This window comes from Marmota flaviventris, chromosome 10 (assembly GCF_047511675.1).
Source record: "Marmota flaviventris isolate mMarFla1 chromosome 10, mMarFla1.hap1, whole genome shotgun sequence".
NCBI lineage: Eukaryota > Metazoa > Chordata > Mammalia > Rodentia > Sciuridae > Marmota > Marmota flaviventris.
Window position 1 is genome coordinate 122,994,043 of NC_092507.1, and position 16,933 is coordinate 123,010,975.

Below are 16,933 nucleotides of genomic sequence, written 5' to 3' on the forward strand. Positions count from 1 at the left end.
TTCTTCCTCAGATATACCAAACTATTGGCCCTTTAACAGACTCCTTAATTTTAAATTTTAAATAAATAAATTTTAATTCAATTAAGTAGTTGTAGGGAGATAGCCCTGGACAGTTATAACAATGAAAATTCCTTTTTCTCCTAAGTAACAGATTGTAAGAAAGAAAATGATAAAAACTACTACTGTTTGGAGTGCCTGAGAATAGTTTGAGAATTCACAAGCTAGACATATAGAAAAAGAAACTTAGAAAATTAAATAACTCTTTATCTTCCCTTGCCTGCAGGCTATTCTATACCTGGATTCATATCATTAATCTGTTCTAAAATACTACCCTAGATGACAGCATCAAGCCTCTATTGGTCATCTGTAGCCATAGTGCACGGGAAACATTACTATTATGTACTGTCATCTCTTTCTTAGTGATTATCTTTTTCTAAATCCTGCCTCTTTTCTTTTTTTATTTTTTATTTATTTAATTTTTTGTTGTTGTTGTAGTTGAACACAATGCCTTCATTTTATTTATTTATTTTTATGTGGTGCTGAGGATTGAACCCAGCACCCTGTATGTGCCAAGCGAGTGCTCCACCACTGAGCCTCAACCCCAGCCCTCCTGTCTCTTTCTTAAAGTTGTAAAGGTATTTATTTTATAATTATTTTTTAAGTTCTACATGTTTTTAATATATGTGTGTGTATATATACATATATATGTATGTATGTATACATATATATACATATATGTATATAATTTTTAGATGGACACAGTACCTTTTTTTAATTTATTTTTCTGTGGTGTTGAGGATCAAGCCCAGTGCCTCACATGTTGTAGGCAAGCACTGTACCACTGAGCTACAACCCCAGGCCTCTACATGTGTTGTTATACTTCTTCCTATTATTGGATATTACTCAATAAAAAAAAAAGTTTGAAAACTCGTTTGTAGAGTTTTACTTGTTTTAAGATGCTATGATGGGAAAGGGTAATATTCAAAATCATAGTTTCTACATCCTGGTCTTCATTGCTTCTTTATTTACAGTGCTTCTCATTTACAGTTCTGTTGACAATCTGACATCACTGAAACAGAAGTTTTATGTCAGGAAGAAATGAAAAAACAAAGGAAATTTTCCTCCAAATGTTTTAATGCTGGCTGAAATGTTTGCACACCTGTGGAAATTTATAGTTACCCGGAATATGTGTGTTATGTGCCTGAATAAATTGTATGTTCTGAAGTAAGTTATAGTTTAACCTTAATTGGGCAGCTGAATTGTACGAAATCAAATATTAAACCAAAAAAAAAAAAATCTATCTCCTCCTTAAAGAGGAGTCACAAATATGACTCTTCAAGCAGCCCATGAGTCAGAGAGGGGAGGAAACTAATCCTAGTGTTATGTTCAGGCCCTCAGGAAATTTGGAGATGTTTAAGGGATGTTTATGGCTCAAGCTGAGCTTTTGCCAGGTTAACTTATTTTACTTCTTTCTCTCTCTCTCTCTCTCTTTCTCTTTCTCTTCTCTTATCTTCTTCCTCTCCCCTTCCCTTCTTCTCTCTCTCTCTCTCTCTCTCTCTCTCTCTCTCTCTCTCTCTCTCTCTCTCTCGTGCTTAACCACTACGACACATTCCCAGCCCTTTTGATTTTTTTATTTTGAGACAACTTCTCACCAATTAGGGCCTCTAAGTTGCTGTGGCTGGCCTCAAATTTGCGAGCCTCCTTCCTCAGCCTCTCGAGTTGCTGGGATTAATGTGTGGCCCCATGCCTGTCACTTACTTTCACTTATACATTTATGTGTTCAAGAAATACTTTTTGAGCAACAGCATGGTGGTGCATGCCTGTGTCATCTCAGGAGGCTGAGGCAGGAAGATTTCAAGTTCAAGGCCAACCTTGACAACTTAGTGAGACCCTATCTCAAAAAATAAAGGGCTGGATATGTGGCTTAGTATTAGAGTGCATGAGGCCAGAGCTCAATCCCCATCACCTCAAATAAGTAAATAAATAAATAGGACTGGGAATGTAGCTCAGTGGTAAAACACTCCTGGTCTCAATTCCTAGTACCAAAGAGAGAGACAGAAACAGAGAGAAGAGATATTTATTGAGTAGATACTATGAGTCTTCATAAGGGATACTCTCTCCTTAATGGAATTTATAGTCTAATGAGGACAGTTGATTGCAAGGTGATACAATAGATGATATGAGAGAAAAGTATATATAGGCATACCCAGAGGGTGAAGTGGAGCTAGAAACAATGGTTACATGGAAGATGTGACCTCTGTACATAATCCTTAATCACAAGAAGGAGAATTGATTACCAGGTCTAGAAGAAAGTGTGTGCAAAGGCCAATAGCAAAATAATACATTAAAAGCACTTAAAATAATTCAGGATATCTAAGCATAGTGTTCTGGAGGAAAGATGAGAGTTGAATACTATACTATGCCACTTAGACTCAATCCTGAAGATTGGGAGGAACATCAGAAAGATAAAGAATTATACTTGATCTGAAACACCATCTTAGCTATAGTGGGAACACTGGAATTAGAGGCCCCCTACCCCCAGCAGTATGGTGGTCAGACCTTAAATCTTGAACAACCTTAATTTATAATATATTCTTGAACCTTGGAAAGTAGAAGGTAATTTCCAAGGGCTCCCAAACAAAACACAAAAATTGAAATCTAATAGGTGAGCCAGAAGCAGTGGCACACATCTGAATCCCAGTACCAAAAACAAACAAATACCCCAAAAACAAAAAGAGGAATGATAGTAGTGAAATAAGGACATTTCAGATAAAGTAGAATTTGCTTCCAGCAGACTTTCACTTAATGAAATTCAAGTTTAGGGCTAGAGTTGTGGCTCAGAGGTAGAGCACTCGCCTAGCATGTGTGAGGCACTTGGTTCGATCCTCAGCACCACATAAAGTAAAATAGAGACATTTTTGATTGTGTGGGAAATCATTGCAGTTTTTGTTTTCTATACTCCTGATTCCTCTATTAAAGTCTGTTAAAAAGAAAGAAAAAAAATAGAGACATTGTGTCCACCTATAACTAAAAACAAAAAATAAATATTTTTTAAAAGTTCAAATTTAGATAGAAGGAAAGTAGTATGAGAAAGGAGGTCTGATATACAAGAAGGAATGGTGAGCAAAGAAAATGGTAATTGGGGCTGGGGATGTGGCTCAAGTGGTAGCGCGCTCGCCTGGCATGCATGCGGCCCGGGTTCAATCCTCAGCACCACATACAAACAAAGATGTTGTGTCTGCCGAAAACCAAAAAATAAATATTAAAATTATCTCTCTCTCTCTCTCTCTCTAAAAAAAAAAGTTAATAAAAGGACATTTTAAAAAAAGAAAAAAAATGGTAATCATATGAGTATTTACTCAGATGGTAATCATATGAGTAAATCTAAACAATTGCTACCCGTATAAAATAATAATGATGATTATTAATATCTTATTTGTGAGATAAAGAAAGATAAAGTAGGACTGGGGATGTGGCTCAAGTGGTAGCACGCTCGCCTAGCATGCATGAGGTACTGGGTTCGATTCTTAGCACCACATTAAAAAAAAAAAACCAAAGATGTTGTGTCTACCTAAAACTAAAAAATAAATATTTTTTTTTAAAAAAGATAAAGTATTGGACAACTAGGAGAGTGGTAAATATATTAGTTTTTCATATTTAGATTTTATGTTAATTTCATTTATTTTTAATTTTTTTGTACTGGAGGTTGAACTCTGAGGCACTTAACCACTGAGCCACATTTCCAGCTTTTTTATTATTTATTTATTTTTATAGTGAGACAGGGTGTCAGTAAGTGGCTTAGGGCCTTGCTAAATTGATGAGACTAACTTTGAACTTGCGATCTTCCTGCCTCAGCTTCCTGAGTTGCTGGGATTACAGGTGTGAGCCACCATGCCTGGCTAGATTTTATGTTAATTTTAAATTAATTGCCATGCATAATAAAATGTCACCAGGTAACTTCTGAAAGAAACAAATGCACCAGGCATGGTGGTGCACACCTGTAATCCTACCTACCCAGCAGCTTCAGAGGCTGAGGTTCTTGAATTCAAAGCCAGCCTCAGCAATTTAGCAAGGCCCTAAGTAACTCAGTGAGACCCTGTCTCTAAATAAAATACAGAAGATGGCTGGGATTGTGGCTCAGTAATTAAGCCACCCCTGTTTTCACTCCCCAGTATCAGTAAATAAATCAATGGGAAACAAATGCAGGGGTAGGGGTGTAGCTCAGTGGTGGAGCACTGGGTTCCATCCTTAGCACCACATGAAAAAATAATAAAAGGTATTTTTAAAAAATAAACAAATGCATAACTTCTAAGCTAATAAAAAGAGAAAACAGAATTTTAAAAGATTTTGAAATCTGTGCCACTTTAGTTTTTATTTACCTCTGTTTTGCTAAATAACCTCTGTAAGCTTTAGTTTCCTCATTTTTAAATTGTGGGTTAGTAGTAGTTACTACTACCTTTCTTACAGGGTTGTTATGAAGATATAATCAGGTAAGGGATTAAGAAAGCTTAGCACAATCTCACACGTAAAAATTGTTCAGTGAGGCTCCTTCTTTTGCCACCACCCGCTACCAGAAGAATATAAAAAAGCAGAGTGATTCATATAAGGTGCCCAGAGCTTTTCGCGACTGTCTTCAAGCAGAGAAACTTGGAGATCATTAAGAAGCAGAAAAGGCAAACAAGAAGAAGGAACCCAAATAACTTTGTGGCTGCATATCTAACCCTCTTGCTCTCTGTCTGTGTGCCTGGAACCAGTTCCACCAGGCTCATATTTCCTCCGGTAGTGCTCACAGGTCTCATCATCCATGACATTCCCTTTCCCCTGAATCTGCAGCTGATCCCTTTTATGCTTCCTGTCTCTAAGGTAGCCTCTTTTCCCCTGAGCCACTCCTAGGAATGAGAGGCTTATCCCTTCGGAGTGTTGTTTTGTTTGTTTTTTTTTTAATTTTGGGGGAGTGGTTGTTGATAGACCTTTATTTTATTCATTTATTTATATATGGAACTGAGAAATGAACCCAGTACCTCACACATGCAAGGCAAGTGCTCTACCACTGAGCCACAACCCCAGCCCCCTTCACAGTGGTTTTTATTCCTGTGGGGCACAACCCAAAGTATTAAAGTTAGCTTTGTAATTCAATAAATAAATAAATGCTCAATAAATATTAGACATGACTGCTATTGATAAAAGATTATTTTAGGACAACTCTTGCTAATGTGTAAAATCATGCTAGACCCTACCTGCTAACCTTTCACCCAGCTTCTCTCCAAGGACAAAGCTACAGCCAAATACAGCTAAAGAGTATTGAAAAGTTGAGCCAGTTACAGTGGTGCATGCCCGAGGGCTGAGGCAGGAAAGTTGCAAGTTCAAGACCTGCCTCAGCAACTTAGCAAGACCCTGTCTCAAAATTAAAAAAAAATAAAGCTGAGTGTTATAGTGCACACCTGTAATCCCAGCAACTCGGGAGGCTGGGGCAGGGAGATTGCAAGTTCAAAGCCAGCCTCAGCAATTTAGTGAGACCCTAACCAACTTAGCAAGACTATGTCTCAAAAAAAATAAATAAATAAAAATAAAAAGGGCTGGGAATGTGGCTCCATGGCTAAGCGCCCCTGGTACCAAAATAATAATAACAAAATGAAGAAGAAAAACATGGATGGATGGATGGATGGATGGATAGATAGATAGTAAGTTAATTAGTTCTGGGGATGTAGCTCAGTGGTAGAGCCCCCGGGCTCAATCCCCAGTACCAGAAAATATTGAACAGCTTTGATAACTGATAGATCTTCCTTGTGTTAATCATAACCCTTTCCTTATAATCTTCAGAATTCACTATCTGCCTTTCATTTAAAAGTTCAAAACATCAAAGCTTTTCACACTTGATCCCAACCAACTTGATCTGATAATTTTTCTTTAAACTTTTGAGTTAGAGTCTATAAACATATTTGTGATCTCCCTTCTTGACATTTTGCTAAGGATACCATTTTGAAAAATAAGTAGAATTTGGATGATTTCTTCCACCTGGAAAACCATCCCTCTTTGCCAGGTTCAACCTATTTATTCTTCAGTCCCCCAGTAAAAGTCCTATAGGAGTTCCCAACTACTCTAAAAGTGATTTATGCCTCTCTTCTACTGCTTTTTCAAATGAATTTTTATTTGCTTTATATTGTAACAATTTTCATCAAGCTTACATGGTTTTCCAGCTAGACTTTTAGCTTCTTAAGACAATAACTTATTCTGTTTTTTTTAAATGTTTATTTATTTTTTTAAATTATAGTTATACAAAATACTTTTATTTTATCTATTATATGTTGTGCTGAGGATCAAACCCAGGGCCCTGCATGTGCTAGCGGGCACTCTACCACTGAGCCACAACCCAACCCTTCTTATGTTTTTATATGTTCCCTGTAGCTTCTAAGGAAGAGGAACTAGCATTTAAACACCTCCAATATTCTAGGCACTATGCTAAATGCTTTCTCATATATTTCATCTCATTTAATCCTCACAGCAAGCATGAAAATGGATACTAGTGTCCCCATTTTTCAGATGAGGATATTGCACTTGAGAAAGGTTAAGTAACAAAAAATAAAATAAAATAAAACCACACTTACCAAACTCAAAAAGAAAGAAAGAAAGGTTAAAATAACATATCCAAGACACCTTAACTAGTCAGTGGGGTTTCTGTAGTTTCCCGTCAGATTAGCCTGCTTGGTTAGAAATGTAATTTCAAGGTAGAGGGCTTGCCTAGCATGTGCAAGGTCCTGGGTTCCATTCCCAGCCCTGAAAAACAACAACAACAAAAAAAATTGTATATAAAGCATATTTAGGGGAAGTAAAAGACCTAAATGGTTTAACTTTTTTCCTTTATGTCGTATTTTTACCCTAGTCTGAAATTTAGTGTATCATGGAAACACTTCTAGAAAGCCAAAATTCTCTGGATGCAGTGGTGCATGCCTATAATCCCAGTGGTTTGGGAGGCTGAGGCAGTAGTTTTGCAAGTTCAAAGCCAGCCTCAGCGAGACCTTGTCTCTAAATAAAATACTTTTTTTAAAAAGGGCTGGAGATCTGACTCAGTGGTAAAGGTCCACTGGGTTCAATTCCTGATACCAAAAAAAGAAAAAAAGCTGGGTGTGGTGGTACACACCTATAATAATCCCAGTGGTTTGGGAGGCTGAGATAAGTTGGACAAAGAGTTCAAAGCCAGCCTCAGCAACTTAGCAAGGCCCTAAGAACTCAGTGAGACCCTGTCTCTAAGTAAAATATAAAAAGGGCTAGGGAAGTAGCTCAGTACCAAAAACAAAATATATTGGAAAAAAAAAAGCCAGGGCTGGGATGTGGCTCAAGCGGTAGCGTGCTCGCCTGGCATGCTTGCGGCCTGGGTTTGATCCTCAGCACCACATACAAACAAAGATGTTGTGTCCGCCGAAAACTAAAAATAAATATTAAAAAAAAAAAAAAAAAAAAATTCTAAAAAAAAAAAGTCAAAGTTCTTTTCAAAAATTAAAATTTAGCATGCCAGTTAATTAGCAGCCAAGCTATAGGAATTCACTAAAGAGCTTGAAGTTAGACAGAAAATAATATTTGGGGAAGTTTAGATTAAGGAGATTAAAGAAACATTCCATTGTCTACTTTGCTTTAAGTTCAAGTGATATGAAATGATTCACAAAAACCACATCTTATACTTAGGATGCTGGCTAGAAGTCAGTACCCATTTCAGAACACTGTTTCTGTTCTTTTCCTCTTTCCTAGGGTTATACATCTTTCTGGAATGACTGTATATCATCTGGCCTGCGAGGGGGCATCCTGATAGAACTAGCCATGCGGGGTCGAATCTCTCTGGAACCCCCAACCATGCGTAAGAAGCGACTACTAGACAGAAAGGTACAGCATCTTCTATGAACATCCTCTAAACTTATGGAAAGGCAAATACCAACAGTACATTTTGGAAGAATAAGAAGATTTGAATAGTAAGACATGATAAATATCTCTGACTCAGCTGTCCCATGAATAAACAGTTTTAATTTTCCTGTAGCAGAGGGAGTAACCTAACTAACCTTAGTCTAAAGAGTCATAGGGGGTTGGGGGTATAGTTCAATGGTAGAGTGCTTGTCCAGCACATGGGAGGCCCTGGGTTTGATCCTCAGCACCACATAAAATTAAATACATAAGGGTATTGTGTCCATCTGCAACTAAAAATATTTTTTTAAAAAAGTCATAGAAAGCTCATGAGTTTTGTCTTTTTTATACAGAAAATTACATTTAGAATGGTGTTATTTCTCCCTCTATTTCTATAGTTATAACATTATGAAATATAATATTATATAGCAGAGGGAATCATCTGAGTGGGTCAGTTTTTTTTGGTTATTTTGTGTTCAGTTCTTCCATCTACTACAAGTCTGTTCCAACATAAAAACTATATTCCTTTTTTTCTTCCTGAATTATATTTCTGTATTCATTTTCTTAACTAATTTTTTCTGCTTACAACTTCTAAGCTCTCTTCTAAAACCTACATCCTTAGGTAGAACCAGCTTCCTTTCTTTATTTTTCTCCTTTAACCTGTGTGTGGCATTTGACATTTTTGAGCACCCCCTCCTACTTGAAACTTTCACCATTATTGGTCTTTCTTTATATTGTACTATACCCCATTTTCTTTACTTCTCCATTCCTTAGCATAAAAGTCTCAGTTTGTATTCTGTTATATGATTTTCTATCCTTTTGAAAATACCACTTAACTTTGCAGCTGTATCTATCACCTACGTGAAATTAACTCCCAAATTTCTAGGCATGTCTTATTCATCCTCCAGGAAAATCCTCCTCCTCTTCCTCTTCTTCCTTCTTGTCCTCCACTGCTTTTTTACCTCCTTCTCCTCATCCCCCACCTTTTTCTTTCTTTTTGTTTTACTATTAGGTGTTGAATCCAGGGGTGCTCTAAACTTCCACTGAACTACATCCTGAGCCTTTTTTTTTTTTTTTGTAGTTGTATATGGACAACATGCATTTTTTTTATTTGTTTATTTTATGCAGGGCTGAAGATTGACTCCAGTACCTCACACATGCTAGGCAAGCACTCTGCCATTGAACTACAGCCCCAGCCCTTCAGCCATTTTTAAAAATTTTATTTTGAGACACCCTTACTAAGGTGCTGAGGGTAGCCTCATACTTGCAATACTCCTGCCTCAGCTTCCCAAGTAGCTGGGGTTGTAGATATGTACTGCCATGCCTGGTTTGTCTGGACAGTTCCACTTGGCTGTCCAATATCAGTTAAAACCGTGTTTATTGAGCCTGGTGTGGTGGTGCATGCCTATAATTCCAGCAACTTGGGAGTCTGAAGCAGAAGGATCAAAATTCAAAGCCAGCCTCACTTAACTAACTTGTCAGTGAGGTTCTAAGTAACTTACCAAGACTATCTCCAAAAATAAAAAGAGCTGAAGAGGTAGCTCAGTGGTTAAGGGTCTGTCTCTAGGTTCAATCACTGGTACTAAAAAAAGAAAACCAGATTTATTGGTCCAGGGCTATAGATCAGTGGTAAAGTACTTGCCTACCATGAGCAAGTCCCTGGGTTCAATCTCTAGCACTGTAAAAATTAAAAATAAAATTTTTTTAAAAAATCAGCTTTTCTCCAAAACTGGCTTTCTTTCCTGGCTTTTTCCTACCTTTGTTAACAGTTTCACAGGTGGTTGTTCAGACTCAAGGAAATTATTAAATCTTCCCTTCGTTATTATTTATATCTCTTTTGTCTCTAGGGTCCACTTCAAATGTTATTTTTCTCTTCTGCCTAACACATCATATTTTAAACTTTCTTCAGGCTGGGCACAGAGGCACAAGCCTATAATCCCAGTGGCTATGGAGGCTGAGGGAGGAGGATTACAAGTTCAAAGCCAGCCTCCGCAATTTTGCAAGGCCCTAAGCAACTTAGCAAGACCCTGTCTCAAAATAAAAAAATAAAAAGGGCTGGGGATGTGGCTCAGTGGTTAAGCACCCCTAGGTTCATCCCTGGTACCCCCAAAAAACCAAAACCACCTTTTTTCAGGGCAGGGAAAAGTGCATTATGAAACTATAGTACTGAAAGATTTTAATTTAAATGAAGTAAACAACTCAAGGTTTTTTGTTTCTTCTTTTCTCAAAGGTGCTGCTAAAGTCAGACAGCCCAACAGGTGATGTTTTACTGGATGAAACTCTCAAACACATCAAAGCAACTGAACCCACAGAAACTGTCCAAACATGGATAGAGCTTCTCACTGGTAAAATTACTCAAAATGATCACAATTCCACACTTGATTATCTTTGTCCTTCTCTTAAGGTTGAGATAAGAAGTACAGAAATTCAACGTGCTGGGTAAGATACATACAAAGCTTCATCTTATGTTCTGCCACCCTCCTCTGAAAAGCTCTTTTAACAGTGTTCTTCACAAGAAATTTTTCTAACATCTTTATTAAGATGATAACCAGAGGGCTGGGGATATAGCTCAGTTGGTAGAGTACTTCCCTCACACACACAAAGCCCTGGGTTAAATCCCCAGAACCACAAAAAAAAAAAGAAGAAGAAGAGATGATAATCAGAATATTGACATTGATACACTCCACCAAAATTGAATTTTTCCCAGTTTTTTTTTTTTTTTTTTTTTTTTTGGTACTAGAGATTGAACCCAGGATGCTTAACCACTGAGTCACATCCCCAGCCCTTTTTGTATTTTATTTAGAGACAGGGTCTCACTAAGTTGCTTCTCATCTCACTAAATTGCTGAGGCTGGCTTTGAGCTCATAATCCTCCTGCCTCAGCCTCCTGAGCCACTGGGATTACAGGTATGCATCACCACGGTCAGGGAATTTTTCCCAGTTTTAACTTGACTCTCTTTATTGCCAAATATGCCAAATAGTATTTCATTGTATGAATATACCACATTTATTTATCAGTTCACCAGCTGATGGACAGTTGAGGTATTTTCACTTTTTAGCAATTGTGAATAATGCTGCTGTGAACATACAATACTTATGGCAAGAGAATGTATACTATATGACCAGCAGTTGTACTGCTAGGTATATATCCAAAAGTACTGAAAGCAGGGACCTGATAGGTATTTGAACCCCAATGTTCAAAGTAGCATGTTCATAGTAGTCAAAAGGTGAGAACAACACAAATGTGCATCAGCTGATGAATGAATAAACAAAAATGAATGAATACATACCAAGGAATATTAATCAGTCTTAAAAAGGAATGAGTATGTTTAACCTTTGGGAAACCACCAAACTCTACCATTTTAGATTTCCACCAGCAATGTACCAAGGTTCTAATTTCTCCATATCCTGGTCAATACTAGTTCTTTTCTGTTTTTTATCCCCCCCCCCTTTATTATAGCCATTCCATTGGTTTAAAATAATATCTCATTATGATTTTGATTTGCATTTGACGAATGACTGGTGATATGGAGCATCTTTTCATGTGCTTATTGGATGTGTCCAACTTCTTTAGAAAAACATCTATTCAAGCCCTTTTTTTTAAGTTGTAGATGGACACACAGTACCTTAATTTTTATGGTGCTGGGGATCGAACCCAGTGCCTCACACATGCAAGACAATTGCACTATCATAGAGCTACAGCCCCAGTCCCCTTTTTCATTTTTAAATTGTTTTTGTTGTTGTTGTTGTTATTGGGTTTTAAAGGCTCTTTACTTTTTTTTTTTTTTTTAATGGTGCTGGGTATTGAACCCAGAGACACTCTACCACTAAGCTATATCCCCAGCTCTTATTATTTATTACATTACTATATTATAATAATAATTATTATTTTTTTTTTTTATTTTGGTACTGGAGATTGAATCTAAGGATGCTTTTAACACTGAGCTACATTCCCATCTCTTTTTATTTATTTTGAGACAGGATCTCACTAACTTGCTTAGGGCCTCACTAATATGCTAAGGCTGGCCTCGAACTTGTGATCTTCCCATCTCAGCCTCCCTAGACACTGGGATTACAAGCCTGTGCCACCCACTGCACCCAGCTTTTTTTTTCTTTTTTTTTTTCTCTTTTTTTGAGATAAGTCTCACTAAGTTGCTTAGGGCCTTCAAATTTGCTAAGGTTGCCTTTGAACTTGTGATCCTTCTGCCTTAGCTGGGATTATAGGCGTGCACCATCATACCCAGTTTAGAAGTTCTTTTATCAATCCTTTATCAAATGTATAATTTGCAGATATTTTCATGGATGACAATATTCTTATTTTCTTGATTATACCCTTTAATGTACAAAAGTTCTTAATTTTGATAAAGATCAATTATTTTTGCTCTTATTGCTTGTGTGAAATCATTGCTAAATTCAGTTTAAAAAATATTTTTCCTGTTTTCTTCTAAGAGTATTAAATTTTAGTCCTTGAGATCTTTTTTTGTTTGTTTGTTTTGGTGCCGAGGAATTGAATCCAGTACCTCATGTGTGCTAGGCAAAAAGCACTATATCACTGAGCTCCATCGCCAGATTCACTGATTTCATTTTAAGTTAATAAAAATTACCATATATGGTGCAAAATAAAGGTGTATCTTCATTCTTGTGCATGTGGATATCAGCTGCGTTCTGATTTCTCAGCACTTTTTATTGAGAAAAAAAAAACAAACTGTACTTTACTTGTTTGAATGGTCTTGGCAGCATTGTTAAAAACCAAGTGATCAAGGTCTGGGGCTGTAGCTAAGTATCTGAGTGCTCTCCTACCAGGTGTGAGGCAAATCCTTAGCACTGAATAAAAAATAAACAAAAAAAGTGATCAGCTAGGTGTGATGGTGCATGCCTATGATCCCAGTGACTCAGGAGGCTGAGTCAGGAGGATTGCAAGTTTGAGGCCAGACTCAGCAATTCAGGGGGTCCTAAGCAATTTAGTAAGACCCTGTCTCAAAATAAAAACTAAAAAAAAAAGCCTGGGGATGTGGCTCAAGCGGTAGCGCGCTCGCCTGGCATGCGCAGGGCGCTGGGTTCCATCCTCAGCACCACATAAAAAAAAAAAAAAAATGGATAAAATAAAGATGTTGTGTCCATCTTAAATATTAAAAATAATAATAATAAAAAATAAAAAGATCTGTGGATGTGGCTCAGTAGTTAAATGCCCCTACTACCCAAAAAAGGAAAAAAATAAAATAAAAATTGACCAAGCCAAGTGTGGTGTCAGACATCTCTAGTCCCAGCTGTTCAGAAGACTGAAGCAGAGGGATGCTTGAGTCTAAAAGTTCAAGGCCAGCTTGGGCAACATAACATAGCAAGACCCCAGCTTTTTTAAAAAAAAAAAAAAAGTAAATCAATCATATATGTGAAGGTTTATTTCTGGGCTCTGTATTATATTGCTTTGGTCTATATGTCTGTCTGAATGTTGTATCATACTGTTTTAATTACTATAGCTTTTTAGTAAGTTTCTAAGGTAGGAAGTGTGATTCCACCAACTTCATTCTTTTTGAAGAATGTTTGGGCTACTCTGGGCCCTTTGCAATTCTAAATGAATTTGAGGAATGGCTCTTCCATTTCTTCAGAAAAGACTCTTAGAATCTGATGGGACCTGTGTTGAACTTGTAGATCACTTTGAATAGTATTGATATCTTAATAATGTTAATGTTAATATTCATTAATATGGGATATCTTCCCATTTTTTCAGTCTTCTTTAATTTCTTTTTTTTTTAAGAGAGAGAGAGAGAGAGAATTTTAATATTTTTTAGTTTTTGGTGGACACAACATCTTTGTTTGTATGTGGTGCTGAGGATCTCACCCGGGCCGCACGCATGCCAGGCAAGCGCGCTACCGCTTGAGCCACATCCTCAGCCCAAATTTCTTTTTTTTTTAATATTTATTTTTTAGTTGCAGTTGGACACAATACCTTCATTTTATTTATTTATTTTTATGTGGTGCTGAGGAATGAATCCAGGGCCTCACACGTGCTAGGCTAGCGCTCTACCTCTGAGCCTCAAACCCAGCCCTTCTTTAATTTCTTTTAGCAATGTTTTGTGGTTTTCAGTGTACAAATCTTTTTTTTTATTTTTTTAGTTATAAATGGACACAATACTTTTATTTATTTTTATGTGATGCTGAGGATTAAATCCAGTACCTCGCACATGCTAGGCAAGTGCTCCACCACTGAACTACAACCGTGCCCTCAGTGTACAAATCTTTCATCCCTGTGGTTCAACTTATTCCTAAGCATTTTTTTTTTTTTTGAGATGCTATTGGAAATGGAATTGCTTTCTTTTTTCTTTTTAATATTTGTCTTTTAGTTGTAGTTGGGCACAATATCTTTATTTTATTTATTTTTTTTATGTTGTGCTGAGGATCGAACCCAGGGGCTCACATGTGCTAGGCGAGCCTCTACCGCTGAGCCACAATCCCAGCTCTGGAATTGCTTTCTTAATTTCCTTTTCAAATTGTTCAAATCTCATGTTTAGAAATTCAATTGATGTTTGTGTGTTGATCTTGTACCCTACAGACATAGCTGAATTTATTAGCTTTGGTACTTTTTCATCCATGTTTCTTTTGGATTTTCTATATATAGAATTATGTCATCTTAAATAGAATTAGTTTGACCTTTTCCTTTCCAAATTGGATGCATTTATTTATTTATTTATTTACTTAATTATTTATTGACTGATCTTCTAATACCTCTGGCTAAAACTTCTACTGCATTATTGAGTAGTAATCATAAAAGCAAGCATCCTTGTATTTTTTCTGACCTTTGGAAAAAGCTTTCTGTCACCATTGAATATGCTATCAGGTGTGGGTTCTTCATAAATAAATATAATTTTTCCTAATTTTCTGAGAATTTTTATCAAGAAAGGGTGTTTTATGTATGTATGTGTTTTTTTCCTTTTGCTAATTAATGTGATATATTACTTTCTTTCATTTTCTTATGCTGAATTCCTATGATAAATTTTATTTGATTTTAAAAAAATTTTTAATTGTAGATGGGAACAATAGCTTTATTTATTTTTTGTGGTACAGAGAATTGAGCCAGTGCCTCACACATGCTTAGGCAAGTGCTCTGCCACTGAGCCACAACCCCAGCCCTGGTGTTAATTCTTTATATGGTTTGTATATAAGGTGTTCCCCAAAAGCTCCTGTGTTAATGCAGGAATGTTCAAAGGTGAAATGATTGAATTAGGAGAGTTATGATCTAATCAGTCCGTTCTAGTTTGAATAGGCTAACCGGGTAGTAACTGTAGGCAGATGGGGTATGGCTGAAGGAGGTGGGTCACTGGAGGAAGGCCTTTCCTAGAAGGGTTCATCTATCCTGTGGTGCTCCCAAACTCTACCCTACCTGCTTCTTATCTGCCATGAGATAAGCAGTGCTTCTCCCATATACCCTTCTACCATGAAGTTCTGCCTCACCTTGGGCCCAGAGCAATGGAGTCAGCTGACCATGGACTGAACCACTGAAACACTATAAGCCAAAATAAACATTTCCTCCTCTAAATTGTTCTTGTCAGGTATTTTGGTCCCAGCAACAAAAAAAAAAAACAGACTAACACACTGTTAGGTAAAATTCACTGGTAAACCCATCTGGTCCTCTATGTCAGGAGGTTTTTGGTTACTAATTCAGTCTCTTGTCATCCATCTGTTGAGATTTTTTTTTTTTTTTAATATTTATTTTTTAGTTTTCGGCGGACACAACATCTTTGTATATGGTGTTGAGGATCGAACCCAGGCCGCATGCATGCCAGACGAGCGCGCTACCACTTGAGCCACATCCCCAGCCCTGTTGAGATTTTTTTATTCTTCACTCAGTTTAGGTGATTTGTGTTTTTTCAGGAATTTGTCCATTTCTTTGTTTTGATGTTTTTTGTTTTTATATTTTGGGGGCTTTTGGAAGTATGGGGATTGAATCCAGGGACACTGTATCGCTGAGCTATATCACCAGCCCTTTTCAGTTTTTTATTTTGAGACAAGGTCGTGCTGAGTTACTGAACATGTGGTATGTTTCTCTTAATGTGGGCTACAAATGTGGTTTAGTGGTAGAGCATTTGCCTGGCATGTGAGAGAGCCTGCATTTGATCCCCAGCACCATGAGAAAAAAAAAAAAAAATCTTGTACTCATTCATTGTGATCATTTAAAGATAATACAATGCCCACCTGATGAGATGAATTGAAGTGAATGACATTGGCATTGTGACATAGCATGAAGCTTCTATTAAGCTTGAACACATGCACTGTGATACAGTCAGTCTGACAACTAAAATGGCTATTAAGTGACTAATGGGGGGGGGTGGTATTACAGTATGGATATGCTAGACAAAGACCTGAAACATGGAATGGGATGGCACAGGAAGGTTATGCTCAGAATGTTATGCAATTTAAGACTTATGTCTTATTGGAGGTAGAATGTTGTAAAGATGTCTTGTTAGAGGGCTAGGGGTATAACTCAGTGGTGTAGCGCTTGCCTGACATGTGTGAGGCCCCAAGTTTGATACTCATGATCATATAAACCCACACACACAAAAAAAAGATGTCTCATTAGATTTTATTGGCTTATACTTTTGTTCGAGTCTTCTGTTTCCTTGTTGATCTTCTACCTAGTTGTATGGAAAATAGCATATCAAAGTCTCTGATTAGTATTGAATCATCTCTTGTGAGTTCTCACCATTTTTGCTTCATATATTTTAAGATGGACTCTCATTAGTTGCATATGCATTTATAATCTTTATGTCTTTCTGAGAAATTGACCTTTGAATTATTAAGATAATATTCCTCCAATTTAGTAGCGCTTCTTTTTTTTAATGTTTATTTTTTAGTTTTAGGTGGACATAGTATCTTTATTTTTATGTGGTGCTGAGGATTGAACCCTGATCCTCATGCATGCTAAGCAAGCACTCTACCACTGAGCCACAACCGCAGCACCTCTAGTAGCACTTTTTAAAGCCTATCTAGTCACTCCAGCTCTCTTATAGTTACTGTTTACACAACACTTTTTTTTTTCATCCTTTTAG

General features: G+C 37.0%; 1 protein-coding gene across 3 annotated transcripts in view; it reads left to right on the forward strand.

The window, feature by feature from the left end:
- Golph3l (golgi phosphoprotein 3 like) overlaps positions 1-16,933 on the forward strand; it is a 43,878-nt gene that overhangs the window by 19,558 nt on the left and 7,387 nt on the right. For 2 of the 3 annotated variants that reach the window (XM_027953783.2, XM_027953782.2), the window contains 2 exons: positions 7,744-7,875; positions 10,121-10,235. In XM_027953783.2, coding sequence (XP_027809584.1) covers positions 7,744-7,875; positions 10,121-10,235 — 247 coding nt within the window. The remainder of the gene's footprint in view (positions 1-7,743; positions 7,876-10,120; positions 10,236-16,933) is intronic. The other variant, XM_027953784.2, reaches the window with a different exon arrangement.